At 42.7% G+C, this 24,693-nt stretch overlaps 1 protein-coding gene across 2 annotated transcripts in view; it reads left to right on the forward strand.

Annotated features, from left to right (window-relative positions):
- Window positions 1–2,012: 2,012 nt before the first annotated feature.
- The window catches only part of DIS3L2 (DIS3 like 3'-5' exoribonuclease 2), a 177,061-nt gene continuing 154,380 nt past the window's right edge, over window positions 2,013–24,693 (forward strand). Inside the window, exons 1-4 of one of the 2 annotated variants that reach the window (XM_014312335.1) lie at window positions 2,013–2,776; window positions 17,849–18,007; window positions 18,301–18,443; window positions 23,646–23,699. In XM_014312335.1, coding sequence (XP_014167810.1) covers window positions 2,080–2,776; window positions 17,849–18,007; window positions 18,301–18,443; window positions 23,646–23,699 — 1,053 coding nt within the window. In that variant the 5' untranslated portion in view covers window positions 2,013–2,079. The remainder of the gene's footprint in view (window positions 2,777–17,848; window positions 18,008–18,300; window positions 18,444–23,645; window positions 23,700–24,693) is intronic. The other variant, XM_031055477.1, reaches the window with a different exon arrangement.

Consider the following 24,693-nt stretch of genomic DNA (forward strand, 5'->3'; position numbering starts at 1 on the left):
AGAGCCAGCCGGGTGACAATAACAGGGGCGGCTTTCATCCCGGGCCCGGCTCAGAGAGTGTCCTCCCTCTGCGCGTCCATCGTGGCACTTCACTGGCCCTCATCACCGTGTCCAGGCAGGGCGGATATACCTGTACCCACCTCTGCCTTCCCTCTGCTCTATTGGGAACATGTCAGTTCGTGGTGTCCCGCAGAAGATTGATAATGAAGCTGTAATGTACAAGGGCTTGTCTATTTCAGTGCCGCAGTTGCTGACTGCTCACGTGGTTAAAGCTGTAGAAAATACAGTGAAGGCAAGCTGTGAATGTTTGTTCTTTACTGGTAAATGACAAATTCCTGTCTCCTGGAACAAAACCATTGTTTGGGGAGTAGTCTCACTGGCTTTTATAAATGTTATCTGCTTCTGTTGCATTGGCAACAGGAGAAGGTGACGTCCAAAGAAAGCTGGTGTGGGCCTACCCGTGTGTGTTTGGTAATAGCTCGGTGGCAGGTCAGTCTATTACAAGAGTTTAGCAATTGGCCAGCACCAATGGAAAATCTTAGGAACAAGAATCGCAAACCACATAAAGAATTTTTCCTATTCGTTCAGGGATTTTTAATTTTTGCTTTGCATTGTGAAAGCTGCTCACATCCGTGCCCAATTACCGAAGTAAATCCCGGTGCAGTGTGCGTTGTTTCTCCCAAAGGGCCGGAGCAGGCACGCTGAGGAGGAGCTGGCTCTGCAGCCCTTGGGCCCTGCTGGGCAATGCCCCATTCCCAGGCAGGGTGGGCATGGAGGAGACTGCCTGGGTGCTCGTCCTCTCTGCAACAACAGTGAAAGGGAGAAGAGGGCTGAGTAAGGGCGACGAAAAATTCCAACCGTGGTGGGAGTAGGGAAGTGAATATAAATTTCACTTTTGCTGATCTCTGTATTCTGTCCTGCCAACATCCCTGTGCTTAGAGAAGGGAAGGGATAGGTATAATGGGCAGTATCCTTTATTTAAACTTAGAGTCTAATGCCCCAAGGTTCTGGGATAGCAGAGGTGACAGTGAGCCCTGAAATTCTTCATGTACTAGCTGGGGTGAAATTCAGCTGTTCAGCTTCAGACTTGTCCTGAAGTGAAAAAGAGGCATTTTTATGAAAACATGCAGAAGCCAGCAGTTGCACTGGGCTCCATTATCAAGAATTTTTTACATTCTTCTTTGATTTTACATACAGCAAAAATCATTGCTATGTCCTGTCTATACCTGTAATTTACCTCAAAGTAGCTGAGCATAATTTAGTAGATTGTTTTGCTCCAAAACCTTAAAAGCTAAAATGCCTGAAAAAGGATGGAAAGATGTTTGATCTGCTTAAGTTTCATACTCGTGCAGCAAAGGTGGAGATGTGACACCATCTACAGAAACTGGTGCTGGATGGAGCTGCAGGCAGTGTGTCTCAGTCAGTAAAGAACTAGGAGCTCTTGCAAGATAATTATTGTTTTACTTCTGTTTTACTGGAGGGAGTTCATGGCTAAAAAGACAAGCTGAAATGGGTAGTCTTGGTATTTGAAGAAACTGTCCTGTACAATGGAGAAGTGTCAGTCCCTGTGGGAGAGAGGTGACAGGCAGTGCTTGCTTTTGGCAGCAACAGTGAAGAGCTTCAGTAAGGATGCAGTTATTCTTGAGGACTCCAGGCTGGACATGACAAGATTTTCCTTCTGATAACCACTAAACTGATGCTTCTGGTCAGTGTGTCAGTTGCTGCTTTAATTTTCCTGGCTTTTTCAAAGGCAAGGAAGAGCAGATTAAAGGAATCCTGTGTATCTGGGGTGGGACAAAATCCCTGTTTTATGTGGTGTGTGAGCAGGTACAGCTTATGGGCTGTGGTCACTCAGAGGTTATGGACAGGGGTTTGGTGCAGGGCAGATGTTGAGTACATTGTGAAACCCCTTCCCCACACTGGAATGATTTACAAACCCAGAATTCCTTCTCAGCAAAAATGTTATACTTTTGTGTCATTTGGTGTAATCAATTATTGGACACTTTGTTGCAGGAAAATTAACCTTTTTTCCTCTGTGTCTGTTTATAACTCTCAGAAGTTTGGGCCTTTGACTGCGCTATGGATCAGCTGGGGCACGTGAGAAGTGCAGCTCCTGCCCAGGGTGCCAAGGAGGGACTGAGCAAGGCTGCTGCCTCCCAGAAGAGCGCCTACGCCAGGCTGGTGCAAAAGCACCACAGCGGCCGCTTCCAGTCCTACCTGAACCACATTGCACAGAAGATGCAGCTGGAGGAAGGCTTCTCCAATGACCCCAGCTTGGATCTGGACCTGCCTCTGAGGAGAGGCCTGGTGAAGGATAATCCAGTCAGGAATGGGATAAACATGCACAGCTATTCACCAGTCAGAACATCTCACCTGGAACAGCCCCTGCCTGGGTTTGAGAATGATAAAACACAGAGTGCTCTGAACAGATGTTCTCTTAAAAAAAATGCCATTGTTAGTCCAGGGGGAGACTTGGAGGTAGAAGAAGACTATTATGTGTATCAGCGTGGAGCTGCATCTGGCCTGTTAAATGTGAGTGACAGCCTTGGTGGGAGAGCATCAACCAGCCTGAGACACCGAGGGGCTCTGCAGAAATCTTCTGGTTCTGATGAGAGGGAGGAGGAGGACATGTGGAGGAAGAAACACAAGAAACGAGGCAGATATCCTGCCAACACTGATACAGCAGCTGGACACTTGTTGACTGAACAGTTTGGTGAGGATGTGCTGGCAGTGAATGCCAGAAAAAACAATCACTTGTCTCCAGGTCGAGCCCAAGGTGAGTTCACTCTGATGAATTGGTTGGTCCATTTGCTACAATTACTGTGGAATTGAATGCAATGTGTTAGTCATGAATGAGTTAACAGGAGCCAGTCCTGCTCTGTCCAAGTTAGTCAGCCCTTGGTTACCTGTGGGTGGCTTTGTCCTGGTTTACGAGTAAGCCATGTGGCATGTGCAAATGCCTTCATGTGGATTCAACTCGGTACTGGCAGGACCTAATTCCCTGGCCTAAACTCTGTGACTGTGGCTGTGCTGCTTCCAGCATCAGCTCAGGTCTAGAAGAGCCCAATTTCTGTGGTGTAGAGTCCAAATTAATAAGACCACTGGATGTGAACTGACTCAGGGCACAGTCATGCTTTTCTTTGCATTGCTTCTTTGAATCTGGAGTGCTGGTTTGCTTTTGGTCCAGGTAAATCCAATACTCAGGGGCTAAGATGTCTGTATAATAGCCAATTCCTGATAGAAAGTGTTGACTCCGGGAAATTTTGCTGTTAGTAACAAAGAGACCACATTTTGCAGTACTGAAGTGAATGTGCCTCTTAAATGTGATGTTCAAGGCAAAAAGCCTACTTAGGGACATAAGTAAATTTTTTATTAAAAGAACCTCAGAACACAGCATGAACAACGAACCAAAACCAGACACTTTAAATTTCATTTCTCAGTGTAATGGTTTAAAACTTTCTCTGAATGTTATTTATGCTGAAATACTTTGATTGCCTGATCTTCTGCAATACTACTGAAGGAACTCATAAATGTCACCATGTTAAATTCTTTGTAACAAGTACAAGAGAGATGGATTTCTCAGCTGGGTAAGATCAGCCTGAGGCCTATCACAACTCTTAAATTTTAAATTAAATAACTGTTTAGCTAAATCAGTCTTAAAAACTAAGCCCTAAGATTCAAGAGGGGGAGGTAATATGCTTTTTCTGGGTTATTTTTGAGATTGTGGCGATACATAATGTGCTAAAGTTGGTAAACTTCCATGAGTGCTTGCAAGACAGATCACACATAGAGATTTAAGGCAGATTATGGTAAAATTTGTTGATGAGCTTGATTTTTGGGAGGGATTTTTTTTTTTACATGGCTCATTGTTAACACTATTTGTTGTGCTAGCCTGTCATAATAGACTTCACTTCCTTCAGCTTTTGAAGTGTAGGAAGAGCAGATGACAGATGAAGAGTCTCAAAGGCATAGAGTTTATATCCAGGAAAATTACAGGTGCCTTCATGGATAAAGTAAAAATAGCCTGGCTTTCAAAAGCAAACACCCCCAGTGACCTCCTGCTCCGGTTGGAAGTGGGGTTGCACAACCCCTTTAGAAACTGGATGTTTGTTTAGTGTAAACACCTAAAGCAGAAAATGTTGACCCTTGTGTTTGACTTCCCAGGTGGAAAACTCACACTGTGGGAAAGATTATTGGAAATTTATTTGCTCAGCAGTGACACCTTTCCTCTTCTTCCCCCTGCATGCCTCCCCAGCCACCCTCCTGTGTAGCTGCAACTGGTTACCCTCCAGAAAGCTTGCAGGGATGTGAAAACAGTTTCTTGGGGAGGAAAGAAATAGGAAAAAAAAAATGTCACTTGTTTCAGAGAAATGTCTTTTCTGCTGTTCAGTCTGAGTGTATTTTAGGACTCTTGTTTAAGTGAAATGAAGATTTTGCAGTAGGCAAGTGGTTAGGTATAAGAACTCACACATCACAGTATCAGATTAATATTTGCTCACTTCAAAGCTTGTATTTCTCTCTTGATGCTGATATAAGTCATATTCTTTTGCATAGGCAGGTGTCTGGTTTGATCAGTTTAAATCAAGGCTTGTGAAGCTGTGATGGCAAGAATTGCTTCTGCCGTGAGAGTGAGGCATATCATCTTTTCAGGAGTGACATTTCCTTGCAAATTAGCTCTCTTCAGACTGTTGTAGGCTTTCCAAAAGGCTCTTTGAGCTAATCTCAAAGGCAAGCATCTCTCTTTATACCATTTCATTTCATTGTCCTCTTCTTAACAGCTCTTCAGCTCAGGCTTAGCCATGGTTGGCAATGACAGAGCTAATAAGTGAAGGTAGATATAGTGATCAGTGAAAACCCTTTGGGTGCCCTGGGGCAGGCTGTAGGCAGCAAGGGTTGGTCCCTGTGAGTGTCCTTTCAGTGGCAGAGCGATTGCTGTGGCCTTAGAGGAAAGCAGAGTGGTTTATGGAGCCCCAAGCAGGTATCTCTGAGCTCTGGAGCTCAGTTCTGCTGATGTGTTCCTGTCTGAAGTTCTATATGGAAACTGCTTTTCCAAACTCTTGGAGGCTTTGCAGTTGAGAGAGCTGAGTGTGAACAGAACTTTGTTGTCCCTTGTGTGAAACATGACATAGTCAGGAGACTGCAGGTTGGATTCCCTCTGTGGCATCAGCACTCTTGGATTTGGGAAAGCAAAGCTGCAGGCAGAGGAATCCCACAGTTGCTCCCTTCTGTGCAGTTTTAAGCTCTGCAAGGAGAATCACTGTAAAACCTCCTGCTCTCAGGTTTCTTCCCAAACAAAAGCCAGTAAACCAGAAAATAATCCTAAAATATCGCTTTAAATTGTGATGCTTAGAGTTTTAAATCTAATACAATTTTCCTCCTGGTATTTTCCCTTAAATCTCCAATGCTCTAGATTCTTTGGGTGCTAAAATTTGGTTTAAACTTCCTTAACAGAAAATTATCAAGTCCCTTGGGTTGTTTTCTGACTTTGATCAAAGGCTTTTAAGGTTTTTCCATTTCAATCCATAGTTAGTAATGAAAATCTTCTTTCAGACTGACTGAAATTGTTGTCATAAAAGGGCTTAAAACCTCCTTTTTCTTGAGGACAGAAGTGCTGACTCCTGCAGCATCTGTCTGTCACATGCTGGGAGTTGAGATTTGCATGGCTGCTATGTGGAACTTCAATATTTGTGATGCTTTGCTTTGTCAATATGTAGTTTAGAACAAGTGCTGTGTTTTATTTGGAACAGCAAGATTGCAGTTGCATTTTGAGGACATGCACTTGCTGGCCTGTTTTTTGAGGGAGAATTGCTGTTTGATAGTGCATTCCCAGGTCTGCTGAGAAATCAGACGTCTTCAGGAAAGGACTGTCCTCCAAATGTGGAATACCATCTCCCAGCCATGCTTGATTTCAGAGGATCTTGGGAGCCTGGAGTACCTGGGAATGAGGTGGCTTTGTTGATGTTGAAACTTGGGTGGAGCAGGATGCTGGTCAAGGCTGATTGCTCTGAAATAGGTTCAGATGTTGCAGGGCTGGATATAAGGTGTCAGTTGGTGTCTGCAGACAGCTTCCTTGGGGAGAACACTGTCAGGTCCCCTAGACTCCGCCTTCCTGAGGCTCCTCTCAGTAAAAACTTCATAGGTTTATGATGTGATGGAGGTATCTTGCCCATCTGTTAGGGTCAACGTGCCCCCTCAGTAGAAGCAGACAATTCCTGGGTAACAACCTGAAACAGTGGAAGATTTCCACAGCCCTTTCTGATTTATCGTCTGTCTGACATTTGGCATTTATTTGCCCAACCTGTGGTACTTAACCAACTTGGACAGCTTCCATGGAGGAGTGATGCTGGCAGGCAGGCTGGTGTTTAGCATCAGAGCTTTAAAAACAATTGTTGCTGTTGGATGGTGGTGTTGTGCTTGTGGCTGTAATCCTGACATTTAAAAGGTTCAGAATAGGTAAAGGAAATATCCTGGATTGGCTTTCTCGTGTATTTGATGGGCACAGCTGCTCTAGAATATCAGCCTTAATAAGATGGCAAAATCTCAGCTATTTTTTCTTCCCATGGTACGCTGCAGTATAATTGTGTGTTTGCCTTTGTTTCTCTGGAGGGACTTTGGAGGAAGAACCACAGCTTCTGCTTTTCCTTTCTTGTAATGCTAATTTGGGATAATGATACTTTTTAGTGGTCCAATTCTTGTGTGGTGAATTTCAGTTCTCAAGAATGCTGTTATCTCCCTATCTGGCACCAGTAAACATGAGCCAGCAATCTACTAAAGGCCATGGAATCAACTCAATAAATGGAGAATGTTGGTTGCTGTGGAAATCTTTAAAATGTAGCTAATCTTGCCAGGTTCAATGTAACGTTCCTTAGATGACGTTAATCACAGTAATAAGATATGGGAGAGAAGGGAAAACTGGATTTACTGTATGGCCCCATCTGAGAAATGAAAAATATGAAAAATACACGAAAAGTAGAATGCTCCTTTCTCTAATGGTTTAGCAACGTCATCGCAAACATAAATTTCTCTTGCTTTTGATAGAAAAAAATGTTGCATTCCTGAATCTTGTGCAACCAATGTTTTTGGCAAACATCAGCTATAGTATGTGAGTTAATATCTGATGTATCCTCTCTTGGGGAGATGAGATCTGCCCTTGCAGGGACTGTGTTTTTTATATGTGATCTAATAACTGTCTTCCATGCCCTTTACCAGAGCTCTGAGCACACCATGCTGCAGCAGGAGCCTTTGCATTTGGCAGCAAAGCTCTCACCTCTGTGAATGAAGGAGCTTCCTTCACCTACTAGTGCTTAGGTGAAAATGGTCCTCAGTGGAAATACTTCTTGCTGTTAACCTGCTATATTTTTAACTTATTTTTTCTACTCACTAGCCCCCATTATGTAGTGCAGGTAACTATGCCTGTCATTGTGGTGTTGATCCTAGGAAAATAATAGGCTCATAGAAGAATTGAATTGATTTTTAATTACTTTTAAATCTTTTGTGTGACTTGTCATCAATTTATTTAACAAAGGTCCTGTTGAGCTCTTCAGTGTCAGTTTCTTATGAGATCAGGGTTTTGATGCCAAAGGTGTGAATATGGATGTTAGTGTGTGAACTTAATTAAATCACAGTGCATGTGCAATGGTTTAAAACCTGTTTAGTCTAACTAATTAAATGCAGCAATAAATTTAGAATTGTTACCAACAGGTGTGTCTGGTTCTTGCAGTGTCATGTCCTGACCCTGTGCTGTTTAATATGTCTGTCAGTCATCAGGAAGAAAATATATAAGTAGGATTGAAAAGGGTTTTTTTGATGACTTGCAGAGTATTGAATAATGGGGGTAGTTACTGGCAGCCATCTGGATCACTTGGTGGACTGGGAGCAGGCACAACAAAATCCATTTATTGGATTGCCAGCACAGAGCCATGATAGCAGCGAGAGGAACCTGATGTGGGAAGCAACAGCTTGGAAAAAAGTTTTGAACTCTTGATGGATTAATCAGCTGAACGTCCTCCTCCTGTGAAATGTGGCCAAAAGGGTAGTGTATGAGCATGGGATTTGGAAGATGGAGTATGGACTCTGTGTGACTTTGGCAAGGCAGCAGCAGCTTCTGGAGTGTTGTATCCTGTGGTGATGCCCTCAGTTTGAGGCGGATGGTGATGAATTGATGAATACTCAGAGGACAGCCATAGGGAAGATGAAAATGCTGGGATCGTGAGTGAGTGATTGGAGGAACCCTGCTTTGGTTATCACAGAGATGCTTGGGGGAGGGGAGTTCTCAGTAAATTGCCTACATGGGGAACAGATGTTCAGTAATAGGCTACTCAGTTGAGCAGATTATGATATAATGCATTTGAGGCTAAACAAATCCAGGCTTGAAATACAGCACAATTTAGCAGTGAGGGTGAATGACCATTGGAACAGTTTTGCCAAGGCTTGTGGTATGTGGACTGTCACCAGCATGTTTAGAAGCCCTGATAACAATTTACACCCCTGAAAAATGCTGTCATTCAAACAGGAATGAATTTGTAAAAGCCCTCTGTCCTCTGCTATCCATGAGGTCAGTCAGGCCATGCACCCCAGTCAGGTCTGGCCTGTTATTCAGGTAATGTCCAAGTGTCTTCTTCACCATGGATATCCAGGTAGGCTGGCCAAGTTCTTTGCAGCTGAGTTCAGTGGCTCTTGTGGTTCCTCTCTAGCCTGTGGCTGCTGTGGACTTTCTCTGCTGCCTTCCTCTCCAGCTCTGCTCCTACCTCTCCTGTCCCAAATGCTGTTGCCCATCTTTTGCCCAATCCCCTGCTCACTGGTACCATGAAATATTGTGAGCTGCATGTCCCGAACTCCCTCTTGTGGGGAAAGCCAAGCTACAGAGAATTGAGACTTGGCTGGGGCAGGGTGGAAAACAAAATGTTGTGATCTATTGCATAAAATAATGTCTTCTGTGACAAAAAGAAAAAAAAGAAAAAATCCAGGGCGCTGAAGGAAAATGTCAACACTAGCAGCTGCAGCCCACAGATGTATGTATGGGGCATGTCCTGCCTTGGAGAATATTCCAGGCTCTCTGCAAATAAAAGCCAGCGGCCAAAATGTGGTTTTGTTCAGTTTGTATGTTTTTAGGCATTTTCCCCCACTGCTAGGGATTGTGATTTATGTACTTACTGCACTGAATGGATAGTATGGGGAATGGTTCATCAGCAGAAGAGCACATTCAGCAGCACCTTGGGTTACCTCAGGATATGTAGGAATCTGAAGGCAGTTCTTTGATTTCTTCAGTTGTTAATGTCTTCTAGTATGTTAGCACCTCCTGTCAGGTATTTTGCTTTTCAAAGCCTCTTAGCTGCTTCTGATCTTTGAGCAACTTGCTTCTCTCAAACTACTGAAGCCCAGAAAAATCAAAGCCAGAACTTCCACAATTTTATGTTTTTAAAGTGTTTTCCTTGAAGTCTTGAAGAAGCCTTTTCACAGCATAGTTGCTGGATAAAACAAAGAGCAAAAGGCATTGTGGAATATGTTTAGGGAAGATAGAAGGATGAGGGGGGGTGGAAGCAGCCCTGACCCACATCCCAAGGCAGGAGTGGAAGCCTGGAGGAGTGCAGTCATCAGGCGGAGTAGGTAGTGAGGAGGTCAGGAGCAGGGTGGAGCAGGTTCACAGAGAGTCCTGAAAACCAGAAGAGATGTACCCCCTCCCTGACAACACCACTGTGCTGCTGCACGCAGCTGGAGCACAGGAACTATTTTGATAAACTTTTAGTCTATTGCTACTAAATGGGTTTCGTCACCAGCCCTTCGTTCAGAGCCTGGAATGGTATCCTTGCCTCCTGCACTCCTGTAGTACTCCTACAACACAAACCCTGCTGAGGAATTGAATAAAACTGCAATTACTGTCAGAGTTACTGAAGTCAAAAGCCTGCAAGCATGAGGATGCTTGGAAGTGTTTTGGAAGTGGAAGCATGGTGTCGTGAGCACATGATCTTGGCCATCAGGAGCAGTTTCCACAGCATTGTTTTCAGCAGCAGAAAGAATCCATTGTGCATTTTTCTTCATTTCAGTTTTTCAAAGTCTAGGCCCTTTCTGAAAGCCAAAGTCAGCAAGAACATTTTCCCTAGTTCCATATTGAAATCTGGGGACATGCAGCAGAAGAGTTTTTAAAAAGTATGTGCAGCTTAAAGCAAAAGAGCAGTGGCAGCATGTGTCCTTCCTACCTCGTTTTCATGAATCTGGAAATGAGCATCTGTCTCTACTCCTGACTTTCCTTAATATCCATGGACATGCCACTTTTTTGCTACCTTCATTCCTAAGTCAAGAGTGTTTCTTCCTCAGTATTTCATTCTAAGAATGTTGGCTGTCTGAATCTTTTATGATCAGCTGCAGTGGCACAGTCACTTCCAAAGGCAGCTCATGGCCCTGAAAACTCCCTCACAAACCATGACAGCCTGTGTTTCCCCACCTGGGGTCACTGGCTGGGGGATAGGCTGCCTGTCTGTGGCCAACTTGTTCCCCATGTGGTAAGAATTCCCTCTGTTCATTTTTTGTTGGACGTTCAACTCTTCTGTGCAGATTTTGGCAGACTTTCTGCCAGAGCTGTTTGGAGAACCACCTTCTCCAAAGAGGCAGGGTGAGAGAGCTCTCTGGGTTGGTTCCTGGATGGCTGCACCCTTGGCTCACAGTGTGCTGGTGCACAAACACAGCCATGCCCGTAGACATCCTGCTGGCTGGCTCAGGCAGAGCTGTGTTGTGTTGTAGAGAGTTGCTGGTAACCAGTTGGGCTTTTCCAGTCCTTTGAATTACTGCTGAACTCATTTTAGAGCTGTGTGGACAGGCCTTCACTCTACAGGACGTCTTCTCATTTTATTTTGATTTGTCTTCACGGTGGAAAGTTACATTTAGATTTATGCTGTGGCTGGACCCTGGTGGCCTATCATAATGGGTCAATTAGTGAGGCTGGGGGGCCTGGGAGCTACTTCTGACAGCTGAATTTCAAGACAGCATCCACTCAGTTCAGGACATTTGCATATAATTTGCATTTTGGCTGAGCCCGTGCATGTAAATGTAGGTTTGCATTGTCTCTCTTCTTTGAATGACTGTTTAATTAACTTTAAACTTAATTACGCAATCTGCCATCTGCCTGAATCCCTAGAGTGCTGTTATATTACCATTCTTTTCCAGTTCCACCAAGATATTCCCTTTCCTGGAAGTTTTCCCTCCTTTTCAATTATTTAGAGAATTTCAAATTGTTCACTTCCTTGGCTACTTTTGAGGAGGACTCAGAGCAACATTGTAGGAACTCTTAGCTTTAATCATGATCAAGCTGCAGCTGATCATGGTCTGGCTTGGACCAAGCCGAGGAATGTGCTGCAGAACCTCCAGTTTAAGATTCTTTGAATTTACATTTCATGAGAGAAGAAGGATCTTCTTTTAGTTGCTTGTGATAAGGAGAATGCACTCTCAGATTTTCTCTTGGACTCCAGATTGAGCATCTGAAATATTGCCTACCATGTTTATCTGCTGCAGGTCTCTGTTGCAATGAAACATCACTGAACTGATATCACCAAGTCTTGCCTTTCCACTCCTACATCCCTAATGAATTCTTTCCCATGACATCCTCATTTGTCTTATTGCTTTGTCTTTAATCTTGAGCCATCTACTTTATTTAAGCTCTTGGCTTCGAGATACTGTAAAATGCATGGAGGTGGTTCTGTTCCAAGGCTGTCTAAGAAATCTGAACTCTTTTACTTCATGTTTAGAGAAATGTGGAAGCTGGACTGTTCCTAACATAGGTTGAAGCAGAGCTGTGTTTTCAGTGAGTGTGATGGGGGGTGGGGTTTGGTCCTGTATGTGTATTATTGGGGATCTAGCACAGAGATTGATTCCAAGGACTGTCTTTTTAATTGCTGGTGCAGAACTCCTTCCCTGAGCAACTATACCAACAGCTGTCTTTGTGTTTTTCCTTTTAAAATTAAATAGAACAAAAAAGGTTTTGGCTGTTACCATTAGTTGGGCATTTAATCTCTTAAATCCGCAAAATATTTTGCGAAACATAAATAGCTTGTTACTTCTGGCCTGCCTGTGACCAGTGTTTTTGTTGACATAACTCACATTTGAGATCACTTCAATGGTGTTTGTTGGTCTTGCCTGTTGTTTTTGCTTGTGTGTGGTAATTTGATCCAGGATATTGTAGTAGTCATTTAAGTGCTTGGAGATTTTTGACTTCATCACTTCTATAATATGACATCTACTGGATGTCACTGGTGCATTAGAAATTCAAAACAATCTAACAAATGCATTTTGGCTTTTAAATTTTGAGAGGGAATTATTCTAGAGGCTTCTTTGAGCTGCAGAAAATACCAAATAGCTTTGAAATTGCCTGCTTCAGTATATGAAAGGGGCAGACACCGGGATCCTAGCAAAACCACCCTGATGTTAATGCAGTTTGTTCTGGCAAAGCACCTTCTGCTGGCAGAGTTTATTTGCCTTTGGAGAATGAGAGGGGCAGTTGCCTGGTGCAGCAGTGCCAGCAGTAGGTCTGTGCCTGTCCAGAGCTCCCAGCCAGGAGCTGCATCCCCCCTGCTCATCAAAGCTGTGCAGAGACAGATTCACAAAAGTACCTGAGATGAGTTGTTCAGGGGCCATGTAGGTTTGTGGATTTTTTTAATGTCCCAGATGTCTTTCCAAAACAAGGCAGAGTTTGTGTTGGCTGAACTTTGGTATTGAGACTATTAATACACCCTGTTACACATCAGCATCCATAGTGCCTCATAAAGTTGCAGATAGAACTTCCTGGCAGCTCTTGGAGAGTATTCATTTGCTAAAAGACCAAATTTGATGGTTTCTAAAATTTGCTTTGTCAGCTCTGCCAGGAGTCAAGGGCCAACTTGAATTGACAGATCTGTGAGGTGATGCCTTGGGCTGCCTTGTGGTTGGACACTTAATTCATTAAATCTCTAGTAAGGATGAGCAAGAACATGCTTTATTTAACTTTTTTGCTGTTTTTAACCTAGTCTGACTTAAATGGGAGTGTGGGACTAACCACAGCCTGGTATCAGGGTAGTTCTTGTTGTCTTTGGTTGGTTAATTTCTGCTTTTGGGGCTAGGGCAGTGTTGGGTGATCCTTCTTTTGGTAGCTGCCATGTCTTCAAGATCATGGGTGTGTCCTTATCATGTCTTACTAAGTGCACATCTGGGTTGTCTTGAAGAATTACTTGGAAGTTTTGAAGTAAATTGGTTTTAGTCATTGAATGAGTCAGCAATGAAATGGAACATTGTAGAAATATGGACAAATATTTAGGAACTTTGTATTAAGAGTGTCTCATTAACTGATAACAAATTGTTCTATTGCATGTTACCAGTTCTGGGGTATGCTTCTGTTTCTTCTCATGCTCATGCTAACTGGAAAACAGGGTTTTCCAAAGATTCCTTGCCATATCTAGACCATGATCTAATGCTGGGAAGCAATGGAAAATCCTTTTAGCAATAGCAGAGTTAGTGTACATGTTGGTGTCCAGTCATGGACTGATAAAAGTAAATAGCAGATGCAAGTATTTTGTATTGGAAAAGTTTGTAACAATATTGCTCTGTCTAATGCTTTCAACATAAATTCCTTTTTTTTAATGTAAAAGGAACCATTACATGCTGAGATAGTGTCTGGGGGGTCAGACACTGCAGAGGTGTTACCAACACTGCTGTGATGCTTTCACAGTCCTGCCCACCCCAGAGAGCTGCCTAACTATTGTAGGTATCTACATAAATAATATAGATGGAAAGCTGGAAGTTTGGAGGTGAAAATGTCTGGTGAAAGTGTAGATGCCCTTTGGTAGGAAAGGGAGAAACTATACCAAGATTTCCTTATCTTGAAATTCACTTGGATCTCTCAAGTAAAACTGTTTTTGCTGGGTTCTGGATGGGAGTTGTCATGGATGTGCTGATGAAGATTCAGCAATACTTTCCTGCTCTGCTAGTAGTAATCAAAGAGATTGTCAGGTGTGAGAGGGCAGTTAGAATGTTTTATTTTTGGGAAATAAAATTGAGGGTCTTGATTCTTTCTTATGTAAAGCAATATGCAAATTTTAATATAAAATTAAAGACTTTCTGGCCTTGCTAACTTCATGTTTAGTTGAGCATTTTAGTTGATTTAGTTGACCATCTAGTTGATCAACTGACTAATAGATGTAAATTTAATTAAATGCAATACTTTTGAAAAGCTAAACTCTAGAGTGATTTTGTATAAATTATGTCCAAATAAGCTGATTTAAAGCATCTCGCCTCCTCTCTTACTGTAAGCCAGATCAATTATTCTGGGAAGCTGCCTGCATGCATTTTTTCACCCCAAATAAGAAAAGATTAATAGGTACTTACGTTTAAAGACCAAAATGTGCCATTGTGTGATGTCATTGTTGTGATGGAGATGAAGTGAGGTGGTTTGGATTTCAGATGAAGCTCCAGTGCTGTCCTTCCAGCAGAGCTCAACCAGCCCCTGCATCCTTTCCACTTCTTTTCCTGGTGTCCATGATGAGAATAAAAATGAGTGACTGTCCTGAAAGCCCATGAATGCACTCACTGCTGTGGGGGTGGGAATTGTGTGTTTCTGCTTCCCACAGGTGCTTCCCTTTGGCTAGTTTGAAAGGTTTCCCTGCTCCCTGGGTGGCACTGCTGGTCCTATTTAGGTGGTCTTCTGTCGCCCTTGTAGGGAGCCCCCATGCCTGGTGCAGGTGTTGGGATTTTTTCAACCCAAATCTCCCTCCAGAGGACTTAAAGTATGGAACAGTCAACCACCTTTCCTCAAATTATTAGTCCTTTGTCATATCCCATGAAAATGGCAGAATATCTAGAAATCCCAGGCAAGTGTTGGCTGGGAGCATCTCTACATCATCTCTGCAGCCAGATAAACACCCAAACATGTTGCATTTGCTGCTTGTTGTGAATATTTACATGTTGTGCACTAGAATTGCTCTGTGTTCAGGCCTGAGTGGTTCTGCACAGCAGATGTGTTTGGTGCTCTGTGGTTGCTTCAAGTCTCCTGTCAGGATGGATCAGCCAACATCAGCTCTGCACTTTAGTCTTCCTTCCACTGAAATTATTTTAATTTTTTTCTTGTGTTCATTGCTTAATAATTTATTTAGTATTTGGTCATTTTAATGCCTAGAATGTGTTACTACTTTGTGTGATGTCCTGCCATGAGAGATTTTGTTCTATCTTACAAATCACTCAACTGTGACATCAAGGAAAAAGTAAGACTGACACATGTGGTGCTGGAATAGGGTTTAACCGTGTTTGTGATAGATTTTTTCAGAAAGAATAGTCTCAATATATGCTATGCTGTAGAGTAGTCAAGTTACAGTTTGCTTTGTGGGATGATATCTGTTTATGCATCAGAATATTAATGCTGGGTAGTGGGGGCAGCAGGAAAGCCCATCTTGAGAAGTATTTTTAACTTCCAGTTTTAGGGGACAGGTGCATTGCAGAAACAAATACTGACTCCAGTTGAAACAGATGGTGACCTGTAGTTAGGTTGCTTTCTTTTAAAAGAAGAAATACAAGAGATTACAGTCATGCGGAATTTGATGTGTTCCAGTTGAATGCTAATTGTGACAGTTGCCTGTGGCTTTGTGTTGCCATAAATGTCATGGCCAAGGGGGTCAAATACTATCCAAAGTGGCTGTGTGTAAACTGCCATGCAGGCCAGCCATGTTGAAGCAGAGTTTGTAGTTTTGAGTGAATTTTATCTTTGAGTTTTGTTCTTGAGTTTGAGCAAATGAAAAATCCCACCACAGAGCAAGCCCAAGGTTAAAGTGCTGAAAATGTGCAGATGCCTTTCTGCATGTCTACCTTTTATCACACAAAGATGCTTCTCCACCCTTTGCTGTTGCTGTACATTATTTTTGACTGTAGGGGCCCCAAATTTTTTGAATAATTGGACAAGCCAAGTGCTGGACAATTTTTCTCTGCAGTGCCTAATTCTGGCTCTTAGCTTGCTGCCCAATTCATGAGATATTTTTTTGCTTTCCCCCTCTGCATTTCAGTTTTATGCTCTCTTATTTCTTTTTTCAGCTCCTTCTTAATTATATGTTAAGATTTAGCCTCCTTTTTATCCTGGGCTCTTTAATTCATAGTAGTATTTTCTGTGACTTGCTGTCATAGAAACGAGGGCTTTAGGGGACCTTACGAGCTCGTGTAATCCATTTCACTACCTCAAGGAAAAAACTACTCTTCTTAGACCAACTCTGCTAGACGTCTGTCTCACCTATTTTTAAGAACCTCCAACGAAGCAGATTGCATGACCTCTCTGTGAGCAGCCTAAAATCCTGCCTGTTGCAGCTTAAGTCAGATTCCTTCAAAATGTCTCTGAAAACATATCCAGGAGCAAATTGTGTTGCCAATTCTCTAGTCTGTACTTTTACTTTTGGTGTCTGTTTTTAAACTTAACTTGACCCTTAGGACATTTGTAAATCAGTTCATTAGGCAGTTGCAAATCAGTTAATTTTAGTTCCATCTCATTATGTGAGCCATACAGGTTGCGTTGCCTCAGTCGCCTCATCTGAAAACTGAATTTGCTGCTGTGCTAAATTTTCCATGTTACAGCTGCAGCCTCCTCAAACAAACTTTGCCCTGGAAGCACCCTCAGAGTGTGAAAAGCTTGATTGTGTAGAAAAAGGCCCAACTATGTGTTGTTATTGTGACTGAAAACAGAAGCCTCCCCTTTGTTTCAGCTTCCCTTTTGCAGACACTGCTGTGGTGTGTAATGTCTTCCTGGACTGGTCTAAGCTGGCACCTTCAGTTGTCCCTCTGCCTGTCTTGGTGTCTTCCCTCCTGAATTACAAGGATCCCTCCCTCCTTCTGATTTGCCTTTTGTTATATATATGAAAATTACTTTTTCTCTGTGATTGGGCAAAGTAGCAGTTTTCTCTTGTTGCACCATATTTTTTAAAGCTCTCTGCTTAAGTACAGCCTTTAAAACATTTTTTTCTCGCTGCTGTGAAGCAATCTGCTATTTCATTTGAGAAGGATACCATAGGTAAAAAATTTGCCTTGTAACTTGGATAGCACCGTAGCAAATAAGTTGGCGTTTTCTGACTTGCAGGTACAAGCTTGGACCCAGGGAGTGTAGCCAGGAGGGGCTGGAAGGCAAAGCTGTGATGACATGTTCAGTATCCAGGTGGAGGGCCAAGAGGGCAGCTGCGCGGCGCTGGGTTGCATTCCAATGTGCTGATCCGTGGAACAGCGTTGGCATACGCTTTGGAAGCTGCTGCTTGCTCTCCTGGCTGTAGGGAAGGGGCTGAGGTGATGGCAGGGAAGTAAGGGGTGAGTCTCTGCAGAATATTTTCATATGATTGTGGACTATTCTGAGCAGGCTGGACATTTGGAGCTTTGGCACTTCTTTCTGGTGTCCTTGTGTACCGTGCTGCCTCTGGTAGCTCCAAAGTTAATGACTCCAGTGTGGGGTGTTAATTTTTTTCTGCCTCCTTGATTCCTGACCTGCTTAATTAAGTTGTAGGGAGGTTACATTTTCTCACTACTTGGGGGCTTAATGGGGTGGAGACTTTGGAAACAGTTTAACAATTTCACTTTTTTAACCTCTAATGAATTTCCCAGGAGTTTGGAGGGGTTGTATCCAACTTTAGCATCGTAATTTCCAGAGTTTTATTTATGCTAAAATAAGTTAGTGCTGTGTTAGGAGGCCCAAAGAGCCAACAGATTACAAATGAACTAATGAAGACATTGTTTCTCTTGGATAAAGGCTCTTACTCATGGTTGTAACTTGTACTGAAGAACTAGAGGCCGTGAGCTTCACCAGGACCACAAGCTGGCACTGGGGTTCCTCTTCCCTTCCTTGTTATTTCAAACCTGTATTTGATTTCAGGTGCAGAAAAAAGAGGGTTTGCAAGGACCAGAAACAACTCTGAATCTGCAAGAACTCCCCAGAACTTCGATAGGAAGAGGCAACTCTCTGAATCGCAGACAGAAACAATGAACAATTCAGACAGCAGAATAAATCCCAGACAACTGGGAACTCCCAGAGGTATTAAAGCAGTGTGTGTACACGCTTCAGGAATAAGCTGCCTTGAAGCCTGTGCTTTAAAAGATGGGCTGGGATGAGTGCTTTTGACTTTAAAATGAGCTGTAAAAGATTGTTGATTATTTGTAAAATATGATTATTCCAGGCTTTTCGGTGTTCTGAAGTTGGGTGCCAGTATTTCTAGGCAAACTGTTCTCAGAAGTTCAACTTTGAATATAAAACTTCTGTACAGGTTCTGTTAAGATACACAGACATGTTTGGTGGGCAAGGTAACACTTATGAATTTTTGTTTGCAGGAGGATCCTTTACTACTGTCCCAGCATCAGGTGACAGAAAGAATCTAAATAAACCCACTCGAGGGAGGAAGAAGAGTATATTTGAAGCCTACGCATCAAAGGAAGATGTTGCAGCAGGACTGAAAAGGGGAGAGCTAATTCAGGTGCCTGAAATGTACACTGTCCATGCTCTTGTGATAAGTGTGGAAACCACAGGCAGTTGTTGGAAATCAGCAGCAGTTGATGACAGGGAATTGATGTAGCACTTGTAGATGCCAGAGGAAGATATTTTCCCTTTCTCAGGGTGTTCTACAAGTGGGATGGAATCTCCTACATTCCTCTGAAGTAGTTCTTTGTTTGATTGCATGTTCTGTAAAATTCCCGATCCACTCTAGTGATAAATTGCAGATTTCTTGTTGAATAGTCTCCTGGCCATGGTGGCCAGTACTGGGGAGACACTTCCTTTTACAAATGATGCTCAAAACAGCAGCAGTTGCTGGCAGCCTCTGTCTGTGTCATTGTAAGCAAAAACAAATGCCCTTAGCAAGATAGCTCTTGCTGAAATTTCTCACAAAAATGTTTGTGCTTCTTTTTGAAGCAGCAAAACTGCAGCCATCAGTAGGCAGCAATTCTTTTCTAAAGAATGTGGGGGTGGACCTGCTGTCCTAACTGCTGGATAGAGAAGATTTACATGGAGGTTGGCAGGGCTGAGATGAAGAAGAAGAGAACATCCTTGCACCATGTTCATAGTAGTCCTCAACATGGTGTAATGTTCTTCAGGACACACCTGGCATCGCAGTGAGATCAGACTGGCTGGAGAAAAAAGGCAGGTGGAAGTCAATGAAGGCATGACATCCACACTGAGGCTTTGTTTACCCAAACACACACAGGTCCATTGCCTTTTAATTAGTGTTGTAGTACTGGTGAGGTTGTGATACTTAACTTTCATCAATAGACTGGAGTCTCAAATGACATCATCTCAATTTTTGTCTGATTTTTTGTTATAATTTTATAATAATTCTTTTATATCATTATAATGGCATAATCTCTGGAGGTGTGATGAGGATTTTACATAAAAGACTGCCTGATTCCATCCTGAAGACCAATCTCATGCACTCTTAGCTTTGAGGAAATCATATCCCTGCTGATGATCAGCATGGTCCACTGGGCTACTTGGACCTTAGGGCAGTGCATTTTTAAAGACTGTCACAGATGTCTGCAATGGGAGGCAAATGCTGAGGGAGGAAGTGGGAGCCTTAGGCTGTGACTTCTCTCATGGCTGCACTGGCATATGGCATCAATGAAAGCTTCTGCCTTACCTTCAGCAGTGTTTTTGGCACCATTTTTGGTAACACAGCCCCATAGTGTTAAGTGCAGTGTGTGTAGACTGCCTATGAGGTCAAGTGCAGCTGCAGATGAGGCACATCAGGCTGTGATTACTACCTGAGAATCCCACTGAAATGCTGAGTCCCCACAGACCTGTGATTGCATGATCCCTGGCAAAAGACTCCCTGATTCTTGTAAATGTGTGTGTCTACTCCAGGTCATGTGCTGCGTAACTGGAAGAGTCATATGTGCTTTCTTAGGCTCGCTCTGTTTTTCTTTCATCCCGTTCCACATCTCAGGGAAACAATGGAGACTGTAGAAGCTAGATTTAATAATTCAGAGCTGAATGTTAGATCATGGGCATTCCAGCTCAGTATTTCTCATCTTCAGTTCATTCATCCTTATGATTTCATCAAGACCATTCATCACTGCAGCCTCAACCAGGATAGGTCTGATCCTGAGAGCAACTTTAGTGGATGGATGAATACTCAGTGGTTTTTGCTACAATGGCAAGAGACAGAATGAACATGTGTCTGTTGTGTTAATCCCCAAAAGCCAGGGCATTGTGTTCTGGCATGGTAACCTGCAAAAAGGCTCCACAGGAGCCTATGGAATGTGAGAACAAACCTATTGGTCTGAATCTGATGGTCCTGAGGAAACTGGAGTACTCCCAGGCAGCATGACTCTCTGAACATGGGCTGTCTCCTGGAGCATCCTGGAAATATTTGGATGAGAATTTGAGAGCTCTGTTAGGGAGAAAAGAGCCTACCATAACACTGAGATTCTTGGACCTTGGCAATACATCTGTGCAACGAAGTGTTCCTGAAAGTCCAACCCACAGAAACTCCTGACAGACCTGGAGATTGCTCAGATGACACACAAGCGCTATGATTAGGCAGCCCTAAATCAGGAAGAGTGAAAGGTTATCTTTATGGGTGCTGACGTGTGTCAGTAATATTGATCTTAATGGCTTCTGGTGCTGTATCTGACATAAGTCATGTTTTGATAAGTAGCAGAAGTGTGACCTGCAGATTCCTGGATTCATTTTGTCATGTGACTTGTCCGTAAGTGTCCTTCCACAAGAAAAGGGATCTGAGCTCAGGCACTTATGAGTGCACAGAATTCCCACTTCCCTGCCCTTCAGACTGCAGGGAGCAAACCCCAGGGGTATCAGGTTGGTTGGAATCACAGTGGACAGCCTGAAGGCAAACAAGATTGAACAATTCCTGTGTCCTCCCGTGAGCGCACGCTGATGGTTATACACAACAGATGAAATCAGGCTCTCTATGAAAGAGCATGGACCCAAAGGACTCCAATCATCCTCTGAAGCATCAGCCAGAAACTCATGTCTGCTCCACGCCTCCAGCGTCTCCCAGACCCTCCCTGCAGGGCTGCTGGGGTCAGGTGGAGCGAACAGAGATGCAGAGCCTGCTTTGCTGTTAAAAGGGTGTTTTTCCTTAGAAAGCTGTTCTTTTGTGGATGTGAAAGCTGGAGTTTCCCTGTTTTTTCATGGATTGTGTTTTTGAAGGAAGCCTTGCTGGCAATCAGATAGCTGTGAACCCTGACCTCTTTTTAGTGTTTTGTACATACAAAGGAACCTAGGCATATGTGTTACAATAGTTGTTATAAACTGCTTGGCTTGGGATGTTTGAAGTTTAGTCTGAGTACTGCCTGCCCTGCATTTAGCAAAGCAGCTTGAGAAATTGTGACCCTTTTATGTTTCACTGGGAAAGTTCAGTAAGGTTAGAAACTTTATTGGCAAGAGCTTGTGAAGCTGCCTTGAATCATCAGAAAATTTTTTAGAAACCTTCCTGCAGACCTTGTTCTTCCCTTTCATAACAAAAGCCCTAATGACAGAAAAACACTGATAAATATAGCAGCTATTATTTGCAAGCTATTGTAAAATAATACAACATTAGTGTGACATCATGAGACTCTGCAGCCAGATCCTCACCCCCTAATACACATATGAGAACAGTTGTTCATTGCAGATGGGGAGAGTGACTGGTTCCAGATATGATATCACAGCGTGAAATGTACAACATTGTAAATAGGATTTTCATGGGCACAGATAATAGGGCCCATCTGCTTTCTAAGATAAATTTTGTGAGTTTCTTGCTTAAAGGAAGAGCTGAAGTTTTTTAATATTACTTGACGTAAGAATTCTAATGCTGATCATAATTAGGTAGTGCATATAAAATGCAGATAAACAGGCTGCGCAATAAATGTGGTAACACCAAGCTCCTCCGTGTGTTTACTGGAGCTGTGCATCCATGGTCACATTGCTGCTCTGGTACCTTCTGGGCCATGGACACAAACCCTGATTTTTCATGTGCATGATTGGCATTTACACCTGACTGATTGACAGCTGTCCCACACTATTCAAGGGGACTGTGCAGAGGAAAACAGGATATCCCCTCATCTGCTTAGTGCTGGTAGGTAGAGCCACATATGGGAATTGACCCATTGTCAAACAGAGCAGCAATCCCTTTCCATTTTTTCCTTTCTCTGTAGCAGCTTCTGATGACTGATTCTGGGAAATAAATGAGGGACAACCATTGAGAGTTTTCCATCAGTGGTTACCAGTGCTAATAGAAACTGATGACAGCAAGTCAGCTCTCACTTTGCTTAAGGATAAAATACCCCAGGGTTTCTCTCAGTGGGTCATCTTTGTTTCCATGCTGTTGTCCTGGGTTATGCCTGCCATGGGGGCAAGTGTCCTTGTTAGTACAAGTTATGTGAGACATAAAATTAGTGCAGCAAAGTAATCAAATAGTATCTAAAGAGTATGGGGTACATGCTGCTGGTAATCTGGTATTCTGTATTTGCTGGTAAACTTTAGCAAATAAATGCAATGGAAAATCTCTGTAAATCTGTGAATTCTTCAAGGCAGCAAAACTTTCACATGTAATCAGCTTGATTTCCTTATTGTCTGAGTGTTTCCCAGAATACATAAAAAATTATTTGCTGCAGTAAAGTTTTAAAGAAGCAATTCCTGTGAGATGCTCCTATGATTGCTTAACACAGAAGTGCAAACAGATGGAATCTGTTCATATAATAAATTGGCTTACATTACTTCAAATACACAAGTGGAGAAATTTCTAAAGTTTCTTCCCAGAGCAGAAGCCTGTTGGAAGGCAGATACCTAAGCTATATTCCCATAAGATTCAAATGCTGTCAGTTTGAACTGGAGTCACCCGAATCCCAATTTCCAGGATACATTTGGGATGCAAATGTGTAGCTTATAAGGCTTTGGTTGGCTCTGCCTTTCTCTTGGATGGACATGAGTGCAAGCAGCAAAACTGGTTGGTTTACTTTGGAAGGTTGATACGAATTTGTTGCAGGTGAGTTGGCTTTTAAGTTGGCAGATAACAAAGCAGAAATAGATAGACCATGGAATTTTCAAATGTATTTAAGATAGTTTGCCTTTAAGTATGTTTAAACAGAATTTAATCCTGTAGACTTTAAATGTTTATTTTTGGAAAATCCTTTAAATTCTTTTTTGGAAATGTACTTTATTATCACAGTTACTGCTGCTGTCTGTTCGCAGGAACAGCCTAAGCAGCCAGAGCCCCATAAGAATGATACCTGCTGCCATGCAAGCTCAGCTTTTCTTTTCCTCTTTCCTTGCATCCTCCAAAATAAGCAAACCCAACATTCTCCTTTTCCAAAACAGAGCAAGCCAAATTGTTTCTATTATCCAGTTGTTAACGAAGCTGGTGGATGCTCAGCAGAAAATGTGTGAAAGGAACAGGAGAGCTTGGATCCTCAGTTCACCCAGTAGCAGCAACAACTAATGATTCAACATCTCTTTGATGACAGACTGCAGTAGATCAGCTTAAGCCTATCATGAAACTGCCTTTTGGCTTGAAATTGCTTGGATGCTAAGTTGTCAAGACTTGAAATGTATAATGGAAATTTAGATGTATCTCTCATGTTTCACTGCAGATATATTACCCACAGCTCTCTAATTTAACTGGTGTTAAATAAAATTAATAAGATTCAGGCATAATCTTTCTCCTTCTTTCCTTTTTTTGAAGGGACCCTTGAGAATAAATCCCAAGAAGTACCATGAAGCCTTCATTCCATCTCCAGTAAGTGTAATTTTATAATGCTTTAAAGTTCATAAGTAAAGGTGCATTAAGATAGGAGTTAAGCTGTGCACAGAAGGTCACTCAGAGGTGAATGAGTTGGAAGAAGTGAACACAATCTGGATTTTCTTTTATACCAAATATTCCCAACCAAATCCCACTTTCTCATACCTCAAAGAAACGCTTTGCTTGTGCTGAAGTTGGGGATACTGCAGGGTCCCACAGAGGCCAGCTGAAGTCAGGTTTGAGGACCACCAGATAGCATAATCAGAAACCCTTGGTTTATGGCTGCAGAGGTTTTATAGATTTTCCACTGATTTAAGTTAATCTTCCCTAAACAAATATGCTCTCCATTTTCGATCTGCTGCATGAGCTAATTTGAAAAGTCATTCCAGAAATAATATGCGTGATTCCTTTTCATGTGCCCGCTTTGGCACGGGCTGGATCTTGCTTGGCTTGGGATATGCTTCTGCCACATGGGACTGCCTTGCACCTCTTCTCTCTTCTTTCCTTATTTTGACAGAAAAGAAGGACTCTTGCAATTTCAGGGCCTTCCAGTTGGGAAGGTGACCTCACAGCTGGCACAGCCAAAGCTTTTTATCTGGAACTGACTTGGTCAAAGTGTTGCTGTTAATGGGAGAGTTTTATATTGAAATGTTTTGCTGGTGTGGGGATGAGAAGGCAGAGCCTGCCCTGAGACAGTGAAACACTGATTTTGTTGTTCCCCCTGCTACTGACAGTGCTGTTGTTTTGGGGCTTGGGAAAGCCTTGAAATTCATGGTGTTGTTTAGTTTATGTTGTTGATTTGGGGCAATGTTTTGGAGCTTTGTTAGAGAAGGTTGACATTACAGCGATGGGAAAAGGTTGGGGCTGCAGAGAATAAATACGCTAATATTAGCTAGAGGAAGAAGTACAGAGCAGCTCTCTGGTACATCAGGAGGGAAGTGTGTAAGTGAAAGGAACTTTGATCCTTCCTCTGCCAGGTGTCCTTGTAGGT

The sequence above is a fragment of the Geospiza fortis genome, unplaced genomic scaffold (assembly GCF_000277835.1).
Source record: "Geospiza fortis unplaced genomic scaffold, GeoFor_1.0 scaffold172, whole genome shotgun sequence".
Classification (NCBI taxonomy): Eukaryota; Metazoa; Chordata; class Aves; order Passeriformes; family Thraupidae; genus Geospiza; species Geospiza fortis.